Consider the following 15,667-nt stretch of genomic DNA (forward strand, 5'->3'; position numbering starts at 1 on the left):
GGGAGAATAACAGAACCTACTTCGGATTGGTTTTGTAAACGGATTCTGCCACCCCCGACGTTTTAGGTGTGGGTGCTGCAGCACTTGAATTTCTGTGAGGAGGTGCCACCGGCCTCAGGTGGCCTTGCTGGGGCTCACTGCTTCGAGTGCCAGTCTTCGACTCCATGCGGCATAGCTCCTTAAAACAGACAGGGCAAGGGAGTTTAACAGTTAAGCCCCCAAGATGTGTCAGACCTTGTACAGAAAACACTTGACTTTGAGTATCCTTGAAAACGTAGAAAAGGACATACCAAAAGCGAGCATATAAAGCAGAGACCAAGAAAACAAACCTACCATAAACTTCAGAAAGCAAGAGGTATTACAATTACCTGTAAACTTTTAACATTGGTATTTTTGGTAGCAGATCCAGAATTTGCCTGCGACCCTTTTCCAGGTGCGGCTTTGGCACTGGAAGATGGTTCACTTGTATCTTTGATGAGGCACAATTTTGGATTCTTAAGTTTTTTGGGAGACTTCGCTTTATCAGCAGTTGTATTTGAACTCTTTGTTTCACAGAGTTCTCCACTTTTTGGAGTAAAAGACACGATGATCCTATTACCAAAGACATCTTCATTTTCCATTCGCTTCAGAGCCCGCTCTGCACTATCTCGGTTTATGAAGCGGAGGATTGCGCTGCAGCCTGTGATATTTAGCACTTTCCCGCCACAATTATCGGACAGGCGTCTGAGCCTGTTGCTGATGCTCTTGCCATCTTTATTTGCTGGTAGGTTATAAACATAGAGCAGAGTGTGGCACTGTTGATACAGAGGAAAAGTGTTACAGTGGGTTGACTCGAGGGCACACATTCAATTACAAACACGAAGAACAATGAGTGATCTCCAAACTTTAGCTAGTGACCTTGGAGGGGAGATAACACAGATTTCCACGGGAGAGGGTAAACTTACTTAGACCGAAAAACATGGAAAAAGAGAAATGTAACTAAAATTATCACTCTGGCGAATAAGAAAAAAATATGTGGCAAGATTGAATGTACTGAAAAATTGGTCTTTTTTTAATCATTAAGGAATAAGGATCTCTACAGTGGGCAATCTCTCACCTAAAATACTACAACTGACTTAAAGGCCTTCCGGATTAAAAAAGTGAGTGCCAAACACAAGCGGAATAGAGGAAATGTAGCTATAGCCAAAAGACTAAAAACATTATGAAGAACAACAAAAGTGAATCAGCAGAGCAGCTCCAAAGCCTGAAGTAGGGCCTGTGTATGTTACTCCTTGGGCCAGACTCTGGTATCCCCAACTGTGGATTATCCTTAGCATGTGTTTAATCTCCAGCCAGGCTCTGATCTCGCTGGGTATCAGGGAATGCAGTGGGACCAGCAATGCAAGTGCCTGAATCTGGGGTGGGGGGCAGTCTCGGTTCTGTTGTCATCACGCTGTGGGATCTCCAGCGGCTTGCTTACTTTTTCTAAATGCTGACTTCCTCCTCTCTAAAATGAGGAGGCTGGGTGAGATCATTCCTAAAGTGCTTCTGTAACTCTAAAGTTATTAAAATATGTTAAAACTGCATTTCATGAATGGGATTGCCCACCCTTCTGGACCATCCACACTATAGCTCCTCTCTGTTATTATTGTTTAAAAGTTGCACATACAGTCTCCAGACAGCTTAAACACAAGCTCAGTGTTTCAATAAACATTCTTATCCTAAACAAGGCTATGAGAAATGCTCAGCCTGCTGGAAACACGTGCACTTTCTCCTGTCAAGTGGCTTACCAGGCTACAGGTGTAGTGACCACTACTCCTCATTGTGCCCATGCATGCCAGGGACCACAACCAGAGAAAACAGGCTCAGAGGCCTGCTGGAGCTTCAGGATTAAGTGCCACAACTGTACAATCACTCTGCTTATTTGACTCCAACCACACCAGTATGTGCAAACCATCATCATATTCTTTACCCTTAAAACCTGGAAGCAAAAAGAGTAATAACTCTCATTCCATTACTTCCATCCCCCTGGCACAAAACTTTGCTAGCTTTGGAGACACTGGCAAGTGGTTGTCAGTAAGGTAAATCTGAAAGTCAGTTCCCTATGACATTTTGAAAAAACTAAAAGCAAAATGCATACATGTCAATTCTGTGTATATCTGTAAGAGAAGAAAGTTTCTAGACCTGTTTCAAAATCTGGCCAGCCTACTACGAAGAACAGCCTCACCTGGGCTTGGAGACCCCTTATGAAGGGCTGTCTTGAGCCTCTGTAATCTCAACTAGAATATGGCAGAAAGAACACAAACCCACTTACTGGCATTTTTACTGGTAACCTGGGGGGCAGATCGGAAATGAATTCTTCAAATCTGATCAGCTCATTAGCATGATGCAGCAGTGCTTCTGAGGCCTGGTTTTTATGGACCAAAATTATGTGGAAACCATGCCTGTGTCTCAGGTCACTAAGTTCCAATGCGAAATTGACATCAGCTGAAAGACAAGGTACAGCCCAACCCCCATCCCCAAACATTAGCAACACCTGACAGAGAGAGGTAACTCTAATGACATCTACTGAGAAGGAAGGAATGGCAGGATTGTATTCTAAGTTGCCACCCCCATCCCTTTCTAGAACAGGAACGCATTTCATATCAGAAGAATTAACATGGTAAGACAATTTTACATATACTTATACTGAACCCCAAGACACGTTACTTCCAGTAGTAAAAAGGAGCAAATGTTAATACTCTGAGGAGCCCCAACTTCATCTTAGATTTTTTAAATTAGCAATACGGGGCCCCCAGGATTAAAAAAATTACATTTTCTTTAATAAACTTGGCCCCGCAAGAATCCTTAATCAAGTTCCAAGGAGAAAAATACAGAAGTCCATGTAGACCCATTTTTTTTCTAAACAGTTTTCAAAGATAAGCATAAAAATGTCCTATGTATTTCAGCGTCTTTGGGGGCACATTTTACTTTAACATATTTTGGTTTCTATGATAATTCACACACAGTGAGTTTAGATGAAATTAGCAGATGTTTCTACACTTACTTGACACAAGAACCACAGTGGCAGGAGCAGTGTGAGTATTTGCAAACCTTCGGAGGCTCTGGCGGAGCTTGTCATCAGCAGCGTTCTTTGCAGTAGCATTGATGTGGGCAACGGTTACCTGCATTAATTTATAATAAGGACAAATGAGAAAGAGCTGAGGTTAGAAAATCACTACACATTCTACCCGCCTCTTAATAGACAGTTCTTGAGGAAACTTTTATTACTGCCACTTAGGAATGGAAAAAAATTACAGTCAAATCTCAATAATTTCAACTTCAGTTCTCCAGATGAATTAACTGGATCCATTATTATCCCTAGTTTCATCTCTCATCTTCTGCTTTTTCACTTCATCCATCCCCCTTTCAGAAAATAAAGAAAAGAAAGTGAAATGTGAAGTAAAGTAGCTCTCTCTAGTATCTTTTGCCAACAATTTTGTGGGTGGCAGAGGTATGATATATAATTAAGGTACGATTTGGGGCTGTATTTGATGTCATTTCTATTCATCATCTATGTCTTCCACCATCAGGTGGTGGAAGAGGAGAGGCATCTGCCCCTAAGGGAGCTAAAATGTGTTTATTCCTGTTAAAACTATCAGGCTCACATTAAAGTCTCCAAAGGAAGGAAAGGTTTAAGAGGTGCCTCAACTACATAAACACAAAATAGGATTTATCCGTTTTTACAAGGAATAGAACTATATAACTTTAGGCAGGAATATGGCATATCAATGGAATTACTTGTCTGAAAGTCAACAGAACTTGATTCTGGTTCCAGCTGAAGAGAACAGACTTTGGGGTCAGACAATCTGGATTTAAATCTAAGCTCATCCACTTACAGCCATGTGATCTTAAAAAAGTTGCTTCACCTCTTCGGCCCTTTCATTTGTAAATTCCAAATAATAAATCCTATGAGCCTTGTTCACAAAGCAGTTATGAAAATCAAAGGAAATGATACATATGTAACCACTATACTAGGAAAGCAGCAGTCACATATAAGCAGCCTTGCTGAAAGATCAGACGTGATTAAATGATTTCTAGTACCGAATTAAGAAATAATCTCTTGCTATTTTCCTTTATTTACAAACTTAGCACAAATGCATATTATTAAACAATTTTTCAATTAGAATTCTTAAAAAAAAAAATCACACGTGCTTTTTCTTCTACCAAAATACATAAAAATTCTTTTCTTTTTTACCTGGCAATTATTCAGCTCTTGAATAACTTCTTTGTTTTCTTTACTGATGTCACACACACAAATGAATTCTGCTTCTCTGTGGCCTTTAAAAAACTTCTCACGAATTCTCTGTACAACTGCAGTAGCTGAGCGGCCAGAGGGGACTGAGCAATTTTCAATATCCCAAAAAACTCCAATGGGGGGTAAGTTTTCTAGCACCTGTCCGGCTAGTGTAACTTCTGGTGACCCTTAAGAAATGTTAACATTTTCAATTACACATGGTAAAAAAGAGGTAAGACATTCAAATAAAAATAACAGGTGGCTACCTCTCATTCTTAGGGGCAGGAAAATGAAATTATTGACTGATGTTAAATTTAAGGATACCAATCTCAATGGCTGGTCTAATAAGACAAACAACCCCAAGTTGCCATAGTATCTCTCTAAGTGATTATTCCTATTTTTCAGGAGAGAACAAATCTAAAGATCAAGTCACTTTAAGCCCACAATAAATCCATCACAAAGCATGAGTCATTCTCACACCGACCAGTTATGCTCCTCTGAACACTAACACATAGGTGAATGGACGCTGCAGCTCTGAGACCTGATCTTCATGCTCCACCCACACTTGTCTACCGACTCAGTGTGGGAGAACAATGAAGAGGAGATGAACAGTGAAGTTGTTATCATCCTTGATTTTATTTATTTTTAAAGCACATTTGTTTGTTTGTTTGTTTCTGGTTGCACCGTGGGGCTCGTTGGATCTTAGTTCCCTATCCAGGGATCCAACCTGTGCCCACTGCAGTAGAAGCTCGGAGTCCTAACCACTGGACCGCCAGGGAATTCCCTTGTCCTTGATTTTAAATGATTTTTAACACTGCATTAATATCTGATTCAAATTTTTTAAAAATGTTTTTTAAAGATAAAATATATCAATTACTTTTTGGGGAAATGATCTTAGGTTTTCAAATACCATTTTTCACCAGCCGTTGCTAAATCTTTCTAAATACTAAGTACGTCTAGGGAGCATACAACCAACAAGTGTGATTATGAACCTAAGATGACACCAAGTCCCTTCCAGCACTTATTTCTCCTAATATACTCCTTGTTTTTCTATACACAGCTTCTGGTCTCAAATAGCGTCAGCCCAACATTAATGGCAACTAACCTATTGGTCTATAAGGATAAAAAGATTTTTACCAAGAGATGGAAATGGAGACTCATTCACAGCAGCTTTAGAACCACAAGGAATCTTTTTAAAGGCGATTAAATGCAGTGTTAGTATCAGGTATTGAAAACTAATATGCACATTTTACACCATACTGTCATTTACCAAATTTCGAAGCAGCTTTGCCTAGACTGGTCGCCAATAACAACGTGGTCTCCTTCCCTGTTCCTTTGGTTCCACAGCCATTACACAGAGGAATAGTAACAGGTGCAGTTTGAGTATTTGGAGGTGGTATATTTGGCCAGACTTTAGCAGCATCAATTATACTATTTCTTGCCGGCTGTTTTAAAATTTTTTTAAAAAGAGGAGGAGGTTTCAGATACATTATTTCAGAACCTAGAGTTACATATAACAACTGAAAACACATTCTAAGTGTTTCTCCTTTCTACCTGCTAATCTCTGATAAAATGTATTTCCAAATCACCTTTCCCAGAACTATCAGCTACCAATGCATAAACTCACTTCCAAAGTGACTTGAAATGATCAGGGAAGATATTCACATGATCAGACCTTTACATTCTGCGCCATGCGTCTGCTACGGTGGAGACCCTCAGACACACTTTACATAAAAGGAAGTAACGTCTTTACTTGAACACTGGGTGTGACTGAAGCCGTTTCAAGTTCCCCAAATTATTACAAAGGGACAACACGAAGTTTCACAAGAATGGGTCCATGTATCAGCTAAGTGTTAGCTATAAGAAATCACAATTGTGCTCTAGCCTTTAAAGACAAAACAGAACACGAGGCTTTGCCAAGCTAGGTTCACATGTTAAGAAATAGATTTATTACAGGAGACTCTAAGGGCATAAACTAAATAATTACTCTGTACTTTTTTGAATGGTTCCTCCCATTTTACCCTTTGCTTTCTTTCAGGACCAGAAGGAGTTATGCTGACGGGGAGAAAGCCACATCAAGAAAGAGTCTTTGACCCCACTCACAAGAAAGATTTTTTTCAAGATATATCCATTATTATTTTTAAAAAGTCATTCCTCAAACCTTAGCTGCACCCAACATAACAAATAAAAAGATACAAACCTTGTTGAGGCAGTCTTCGCAGTAAAGTGAGCCCTTTAAACAAACCGGAGGTACGACATTTAGGTGCAAAGAGTTGGTGCATAAGTGAGGCGTTAGCTCCGACTGTGAAATGTGCTCTTCCAAGTGCCCAGGAGCCCCACTTGTGAAATCAGAACAGGGGAAATAGCCAGCGGAGGAGGTGCAGCCCTGGAGAGCTGGAAACTGATGCAGCTTGTGCACATTACCATGACATGACTGGAAATGGAGCTTTCCACAACAGGGCAGGTGTTTGCAGGGAGAGAGATTACTTTCTAGACACATGCTGGGAAAGTCACTTGCAACGCTGGCCAAATTGTTCCTAGCTGAGGCACTCTGGAGTGAAGATGCAGACTGGAAAGCAAACCCTGACCCCACCTGACACGTGACTGTCCTGGTGCTTTGCGAGTCTAACAGTGCGCCTGGGGGAATCAAGCTACCAGTCCCTCCGCCACCGCCACCACCAAAACGCATTGGCGAAGTGGAGGGGTCATTAGGGCAATGGGCACAGCAGCTTACTTTGGGGACAGTTGAAAGCTGTATTTTAGGTTGCTGAAGAGAATGGATATCTGGAAGTGGGACCGCTGGAAAAAGTTTAGAGCCAGCATGAAGGGGAGATGGTACATCCTTTAATTCCACAGCAACTTTCTTGTTCTCCATGTAATCTTTCTGAGAAAAGAAAACCAGAACACAAATTAATTTTATGAGGCTAGTGACTTGGGGTTACTCACATCTGATTGCATTAGAAAATGGAAACAGTGTTCAAACTTATCTACATCACTCCGTCATAACCACACAAAATCACAACCACAAAAACGGAATGACAGCTAAAACCAGGAGCATTCTTCAGCAGGAGGTGAACACTGAAACAGACAACTAAAATATGACTGGGTCCTTCCTGAATTTTAAGAGACTTGGGGGGGGGGTCTGTTTACATATTCAACAAGCCTGATTAACCATCCATGTCTCAGTGTCTTCCCTTTGATCACTTCCCCTTGCCTCTCAGTGTCTTCTGAAGACAAAATAGGTGGTATGAAAAACAACAGTCATAACAGTATTCACTAAAGACGGCTTACAAGCAAAGCACTTTGAGGAAAATACTTAATAGTTTGTGCAGTCAGAGCTAGGTGGTTTTAGTAAGGTCCTCCAGGGGAGAAAGTATCAAGCACTATGGATGAGATCAGCCATTTGCCCAAGTGGCCCATCCATGAATAGGTCTCAAACATGCTGCTGATGACATTTAGCAAACCCTGGGGTATCATGACCTAAAGCCATAAAGCCAACAACTATTTTGTAACCAGTGGAAAGAATCAGAGTAATTAGAAAACTATCTGGGAAAAAGATAAAAGAGAAATAGTTTGTCATATGCCTGTAACATAGACACGTGAGGCTGGTATGTTTATAAAGGTTATAACATTGCATTGGTGTCAGAGACCTGGGTTTGAATGTGATACTAAATAGTTTTATGACCTTGGGTAAGTGACTTAACCTAACCTCTTTATGCTTCAATTTTACCATCCTTCAACTGGGAACAACAGAATGTACCTACTACATTTGTTAGAAGGCTAAAATGAAATAGCAAACATAAAGCACTCAGCAGAGTACCTGGCCACTGAAAGGGGATCCAACCAATCAACAACCTTTATTGGCTGAGTGCAGGCACTATTAAGATGAAGGGCATGCCCTGATATAGTGGTTGAGACATGCTCATCCCTTAGAGCATAGAAAGGTCCATCTGACTGCTATGATTTCACTCCTTCTACTATGGGAGGGTATACTAATACGGGAGAAATTTGGACTTTCAGTTACTTTTCCTAAAAGGGAGGTAATAGCAGTGGTCTCACTAGCCAACAAGCAGTGTGTTCTGCCCTCTTGGTAATTACAATTCAGGCTGGAAATTAACTCACTGGCATTATGATTTATGTATAGATCTGGCTCTTATGGGCAGGGTTATTGCGAGTTGGTCTTCCTGAACGTACTCAATTCTGGGTACCACTGACAGAATTGAGATTCTGGACCTGTAAAGGTGACAGTGCAATTCCGTGTCCTGTGACTCTGTTAGGGCTAGATCTGCCACCCCAGGACCCTGCTTCAGCTGCCAGCCCTCACTGCAAACTGTCCCTGAGGTAAAATACTTCTGAAATAACTCCAGTTACTGATGCCATGCAACAAAGGTAACTATATAATGAAAAGCTGGAGAAGATAGGGAATAGATTTTTCTAAAAAGTCATTATCAATACCCTTATATAAATTCATAGTAAAGTCTCATTTAAATACCGAGTACAATAGCAAAAAAAACAAACAGTGATAATGATGAAGGAAATAAAATCAGAAAACGTCAAAATCACTATGAAAAGACAAAAGAAAAAGTTCTAGACATATTTAAACATTCCAGAGAAATCTGGAACAGAAAAAGACTATCAACAAATCCTATCAATCTTTCCTTGATTTTAAGACACAAAACTCAGAAGACTACCGTAAAATAAAATCTATTTTGTACTTTCCTCCGGTTTTACTCTACAATGTGGATTTTGTCTTTGGAATCTGTGACTTTAATGAGAAACAAATCTTTCCAAAATTTTAACATCACATACTTAAAGCATCTATTGTTGCTTAGTGTGGAAGTACAGGAGTTAAAAAATTGTGCCTTCATTGAGTCAGGAATTACAATAATGTGCTACAAGGAGTAATATAAGCAGGATGCAAGAGAAAACTTATCACAGACTCCAGGGAGAGAGACTTCCCCAGACCAAATGGATCTCCCATCTATTTGCATTAGGGATTTGCTATGTCCTTAGTCTTGCACATAGTTACCGTTTGGGGACCAAGTGGCAACGTTTGCTCAGGACGAGAAAAGCAATTAGAGAATTTCCAAAGCCATGGCTTAGCATCATTATCTTGTTGAAGCCATCCAAGTGTTCTACTGCAGGAGTTCTCAGTTCCGTTTCCTTCCATCATACAGCCATACAAAGTGGTTCAACATTCTTTCATCTTTCTTTTCTTTCATTCTTCCACCCTGTTAAGAATGAGATTTCAATATTATTTATTTGCATAAGTACAAATTTTACTACTGAAATCTGAGACTACAACTATATTTATGGTGTATAGGTCATTGCAAAGAGGGCTGATGGGACCAAATCCAGGAACTCTTAATGGTGTGACCAAAGACTGAGTTTTCCATAGGATGTAACAACCACTCAGTGGTGCTATGTTTTCCTGATGGAGATACAAGATTTAGCCACTCATATCCAGGATTAGTGATGTGGGAAAGTAAAAATAAATGTAAATGTCTTCCAAGTTAAAAAAAAAAATTATGGTGCAATGGCTCCCAACAAGTCAGATCTTAAGAAACACAAGTAGAATGGCTATCAAAGCATATTACAGCTTACTAAAATTGGTAAACTTGGTTGACTATTTATTCTTGAACCCTAACTATAACAACCTGATTTTTTTTAAAGTCTATCATCTTCCATTCCTTACGTTTCACAGGTCTTCAAACAAAAATGAACTCTGGACGAGCCCTATTTCTTTTAGCCATACTTGAGAGAAGTAGCCACATCTTGGACACCTGCATAACCTGGAGAGAAACCTCTCCTCTTCACATGGCTGGAGCCAAGCTCCTTCAGCCCACAGTAGACATTTTCTATAAAATATTTCTTAATTCTTCTCGACTATCCCTCCCTAAACACTCTACTTGGGAGATTCAAAAAGTTAACAGAAGACAGCATATAATTTGAGTAAAAGAACAACCACATGTCCTCATTCCCAATTATGTAAGATCGTGAAATTGATTTCAGAGCAATCTATATCCCACTGTATCTTTGATATGAGTATTGAAGGTCCAAATTAAGTGACTTCTGTGGACTTTGATTTGGCTACAGAACAAGTCGAACCAACTTCTTAGTTTACTTATTATGAAAGTGGAATCTGCTATACCACCAAAAATCTAACAGAGAAATCTCAAGTCCAGATGTGCTCTTATCTACTCCAGAGCAACAACACTCTACAAGTCTTAAATGATACGATAAAAGCAGATCCAGGGCTTCCCTGGTGGCACAGTGGTTGAGGGTCCGCCTGCGGATGCAGGGGACACGGGTTCGTGCCCTGGTCCGGGAAGATCCCACATGCCACGGATAAGCTAGGCCCGTGAGCCATGGCTGGTGAGCCTGAGCGTCCGGAGCCTGTGCTCCGCAACGGGAGAGCCCACAATAGTGAGAGGCCCGAATACCGCAAAAAAAAAAAAAAAAAAAAAAAAGCAGATCCAATCAGTAGTAGCCATTGGGCACAGAGGCCGCCTGCCAGTGGTAAGGACAAGGGAGCCTCATTTCCAAGCCCTTGCCACCATGCCCCAACCACCTCCTACTTACCAACAATGGCTATTTTAAGGTTATTAATTTATCTTTCAGAAATTTCTGAGCATACAGAGAAGAATTTCTTTTAGCTATGTCCCTGATAAGACTCTCTTTTCAAGAGGTTTTAACGTCTACATAGTCGAGGGGAGAGATGACTATATAAGCACTATGTCTAAGATATAGGAAAACCAATCACAAAAAGCAGGGGTAGGCAAACTACTGCCTAAAATGATAGCCAAAACCGGCCCGCTGCTTGTATTTAAATGGCCTGCAAACTAAGAATGTGTTTCACATTTTTTAATTCTTGGGAGAAATCAAAACAATATTTTGTGACAAAGCTACATGAAATTCAGATTTCGGTGTCTATGACTAGTTTTATTTGAGACACAGCCAAGCTTATTGAAGTCCTATGGCTATGTTTGCACTACAATTGCAGAGTTAATTATTTGCAACAGAGACTGTAGGTCATATACCTACAGAGCCAAAAATATTTACTATTTGGCCCTTATGTGGAAGCTACAAAACTTATTAAGTTTCAGTTTCTTCCTCTGTCAAGTGTGCCTAATTTCTCCCCTGCCCACCTCAAAGCATTACTATGGGGGAAAAAAAAGCAGATAAAGGACGCCACCATCTGCTTGTCTTCACCGCTGCATGGCTTGTGCCAAGCACGGGGCTCCTACATAGTATATACTAAGGAAATATTTGTTGAATGAGGGAATTAATAAAACAGCTATTTACCTAAAAAAAATGGAGCTAATCTGGAGACAGAGATGGAGTTAACTGCCACAATAATAGTAAACTATGGTACTTGTTCTTCCTATTAATTACAGACCTCATATACCCTATCTTCTCTCTAGAGCCTAAGAATCTGTGATGTTCACGACATACACAACTTCAACATGCTCTCTCAAGCCCCTTCAAGGCCAATCCTGAAAGTGAGCTAAGATGTCAAGTAAAATAGTTTACAAAGCTTTTTTGTTTAACATTATTTCCTCATTCAGCAAATATTTACTTAGTATCTACTATGTAGCAAGCCTGTGCTTGGCACAAGGGATACAATGAAGGAAACAACCAGACAATGTGATCCATTTATGTCATCTTTTTTTCCACAGTAAATCTATAAGACAAGAGAGAAATTAGCCACATTTTTACAGACGAGAAACAGAAGTTTAATGAAATTATGTAACTTGCCCAAGATCACACAATAAGAAAGGGAAAAGAACCAAGCTTGTCCACCTCTTTCCACCACACCAAAGTACCTTTGGTATCGCTCAAACACAAGCAACAGAAAGTACAAACGTATTAGCTTGTTAGTGGTCTGCACCTGGAAATTTTCCTAAATATTCCTGGGAATGAATGACATGAAGTAATTCAGGTAGTCAAAGAAAGTTCTGTTTGATTTGAGTGGAAGTCTCACTTCTGCCATTATCTCTCAGTCTTTGAGCAATTCAGACAGTGGTTGAAAGCCCAGACTGTGACATCAGACTGTCCTCCTATCAATCCCCAATTCTGCTGCTTCCTATCTGTGCAGCTTTGGACAACGCGCAACCTCTCTGAACCTCAGCTCCCATTTGTAAAATGGGCCTGATAATAATAGTAGCACCTTCATAGGCTGTTGTTTGTATTAAACGAGACAAAGTAGAAAATTTACCAGTGGCCTTCTCTCAACACCCAATCTAGTCCTCAACACCCCACATAACCGCATCCTATTCCTGGGTATTTCTGTTGTTTTTCATAACTTTTCTTCCTAAAATTATCTTAGTTGCTTGCTTTTTTATTATCTGTCTCCTCCACTTAAATATAAACTCCATGGTAGTATATATGGATCACGTTTCCTTATTCATTATTTTACCTCCTGCACCTAGCACAGTGTCTGGTACCCACCAACAACTGCTGAATGAATGCAAAGTCCAATAAATGCCTCAGAAGCCCATTTAGGTTTCAGTTTCCCTGCATGCAAAACAGAATATTTATGCTCAGAGATGTTAGAAAGTGCAAAAGATGTAACTGGAGAGCTCTAGGAAAGGTGCCAAGGAAACTCTAAAAGGTGTATCACAGTGTCGCAATACAATTATTGGGAGTGGTTCAAGTCCTAAGACAACTCAACGCTCTCAGTCAAGCCAGAGGCTACACCCTAGGAAGTGCTAATAGACCGAGGAGGGTGCAAAACGCTGGGGGCGGGGGGGTTGCAAAAACACCAGCCGTTCTTTTCCTCTCTTAAACTTCCAACTGTACACCCTTCTCTAGAAGGGTTGCTCTCCACACCAGGAGGGCCCCAAAGGGAAAAAGGAGACAAGTGTGGGCAGGGAGCCAAACACCCCCAAAGGGCAGCAGAGGCGCTGCAATGACAGTCGTAAAGTGACTCGAAAGGGAGACAAGTCGAACCTTTAGCTGGGGCCTGCCCGGTGGGTCCCATTCCTTCCCCTCGTACCAGCCAACCTCCCCCACCCCCGCCGGCAACAGGCAGGAGGGGACGCTCTCCCCCTCTCCAGCCTGGTGGCCCCAGAGCACTGGGGGCGTCGGGGACTAGTTCCCAGGGCTGCCAGCAAACTCACCTCGGCCGCCGGCTCCACCTCCGCTCACATTCCGGCCCCACCGCCTTCCCCCCACCCCCCCCAAGCCCTTTGTTTTGATTCCCGACTCCGCAGCTCCCGCCGCCGCCGCCAAGCGCACCCTCCACTTCCGCTTCCGCACCGCACCGCCCCTGTCGCAAAACCGACGCCCTTCTCTCCTCCCTGCCTCCGCCCCTTCCTCCGCCCCTCCCTCGCCGCCGCGTCCTCCCCGCGCGGGGCGTGCTGGGAACCCCGGGGGGGGCGGGGCCTCGCGGCCCTGCAGCCTCGTCAGGCTCAGTCCCCTCCCGATAAACCCCTAAATAGGGACCTTCCCGGGGGGCGACCCCGGCTTTTTTGGCGAAAACCCCCAGTTTAAGAAAGCCTTGCCGCTGGCTTACCGTTGTGGCGTGGGAAGGAACCTGAAAGCGGAGAATTAGGGTGCTTGTGAGGTGGAACCCGGGGAAAAAACCTGCCAACCGGGATTTGTCACCCTTCCGCTCTTTCGGGCTTTTGAGGGAAGGCGATTTAAAAGGAATTTTGATGAAAAACCTGATCGTTTTGGCTTTTTTATCCTCTCTTACTCTTGTCACGTGATGACCCTACTTTTTTTTTTTTTTTTTTTTTTTTTTTTAAATTAAATGACGCATATTTGCTACAGCATCCTTCATCTAGTGCAACCTAGCGGCGAGTGGAGAAAAAAATAACTGCCAACCGGGCTGCCCGCGAGGTCCTTCGGGCCGGCAGGGCGCCTCGCGAAGTTGTGATCCAGCTGGTAAAAAGAAAGCCTGTGCCAAGACTAGGCTGGATTTTGTCACCAACAATTAAGAGGTCCTCGTGACTTCAATAAGAAAACGTGATTTTTTAAAGTCCTGGTCCAAAGCTCGTTGCAAATGAATACAACTTTTCCAGTGACCGCTTAGGCGAGCAAAAAGGAGACTTTATAGTTGCAAAAGCCATGTGAAGCCAATAACAGCTTGTGTTTTTGGTAGCAAGATTTGCCATGTTTGGGGTTTTTTGTTTTTTGGGGGGTTTTGTTTTGGGTGTTTTTGCTTCAGATTCTTATATTTGAAATTTTTAAAAAATTGTTTTTAAGTAGGCACAACGGACATTTCTGAAACTACCAGCTGCTCACTATTTCCTGTCGCAAATTGGAAAAACAAAGCATATATATTTTAAATCTAGACATAGTTTACGATGCAATAGCCGAATGCTACATAAAAGATTATTTATGAAGTTTGCTAAGAAACAGGTTAACTTTGCATAAGGATCAGCAAGTAAAAATTGCCAAAAGAGAACTTTTTTCCCCCTGAAGTCTGTACTGTGAGGCAGCTTCATTAGGCAATCCACATTAAGTGGGGGAGATTTCAGGGGAAGCTTAATACATCCCTGTAGACGTCCTTGTAGACAGGTATTGTGGAGGGCAAGATGAAACACGTAGCTGAAGAACCCTTTGTGCTTGTATTCCATTTCCAGAAGGCAGATGACAAGTCCACACATCATCTGCATGCTTAGGTATTTATTACTGCTGAGTAAATCTTCACCGTGTCTGTGTGTGGGTAGTATTCTCCAAGTGGGAATTAGAACAGATGAAAAACAACCCTGTTTCTAGCGTTTTGTTTTTTTCACAGTACCAAAAAATATGCTTCTCTTTAGAGATTTATTTTCTCTCCTTTTCATTCTAGTTGAGTATCTCTGAACACAGTACTAACTAAAAATATTAAAAGGAAACAAAATAATTGGATTTTAAAATTGCTTTTTAAAAAAGGTTGTAGCCATGAAATAAAGATCAGACACATTTTGTTTGACATTGCTTGGCATTCTTTCAAGTCCAGAGCTGTGCCTGGTGTCACTAAGTAAATGCAGTAAATAAAAACGTTATCAGTCATACTAAATGGAAGGCTAATGAAAAGTTTAGTGTTTTGAAATAACAAATTATGATGGAATGATTTAAGCAAGAGAAACCCAGCCTTCTGCTCATTAATATCTGAAAGCTACAAGGAGAATGAATAGAGAGAAAGAAGTTTTAAAGTATACCAAAATTTCCCTTTCATTTTTTTAAGGTTTTATCCAATAAAAAACCCATTTATCTAAACACCTATTCCCGAAGAGGAGTTTAATGATAATCATTTCAATATCTTCTCCCTTTTATTTTTAATGGAAAAATGAAGGAAATTGAAAATCAACTGGTTTAAATGACTTAATGTCATGTAGTCAGTACTGATAGCTCATCAACTTGTGGTTCAGTTTATCTTTTAACTGGGGTGATTATTCTCTGTCCAGAAACCTCACAGAA

The 15,667-nt window shown here is 41.2% G+C and overlaps 1 protein-coding gene and 1 non-coding gene across 10 annotated transcripts in view; one reads left to right on the forward strand and one right to left on the reverse strand.

Annotated features, from left to right (window-relative positions):
- The window catches only part of MARF1 (meiosis regulator and mRNA stability factor 1), a 40,890-nt gene extending 27,358 nt beyond the window's left edge, over positions 1-13,532 (reverse strand). For 5 of the 9 annotated variants that reach the window (XM_067013457.1, XM_059038290.2, XM_059038287.2 and 2 more), the window contains exons 1-9: positions 13,378-13,532; positions 9,285-9,486; positions 6,456-7,139; positions 5,526-5,700; positions 4,217-4,443; positions 3,026-3,143; positions 2,294-2,466; positions 369-794; positions 21-178 (exon numbers count right to left, since the gene is read on the reverse strand). In XM_067013457.1, the coding sequence (XP_066869558.1) occupies positions 21-178; positions 369-794; positions 2,294-2,466; positions 3,026-3,143; positions 4,217-4,443; positions 5,526-5,700; positions 6,456-7,139; positions 9,285-9,428 (2,105 nt within the window). In that variant the 5' untranslated portion in view covers positions 9,429-9,486; positions 13,378-13,532. The remainder of the gene's footprint in view (positions 1-20; positions 179-368; positions 795-2,293; positions 2,467-3,025; positions 3,144-4,216; positions 4,444-5,525; positions 5,701-6,455; positions 7,140-9,284; positions 9,487-13,377) is intronic. The other 4 variants (XM_067013459.1, XM_059038293.2, XM_067013460.1 and 1 more) reach the window with 3 other exon arrangements.
- Positions 9,577-9,703, forward strand: LOC131741888 (small nucleolar RNA SNORA25). The gene has a single exon (XR_009331244.1). It is a non-coding gene; the product is annotated as a small nucleolar RNA SNORA25 (small nucleolar RNA).
- Positions 13,533-15,667: the final 2,135 nt, after the last annotated feature.

The sequence above is a fragment of the Kogia breviceps genome, chromosome 14, assembly GCF_026419965.1.
Source record: "Kogia breviceps isolate mKogBre1 chromosome 14, mKogBre1 haplotype 1, whole genome shotgun sequence".
Classification (NCBI taxonomy): Eukaryota; Metazoa; Chordata; class Mammalia; order Artiodactyla; family Physeteridae; genus Kogia; species Kogia breviceps.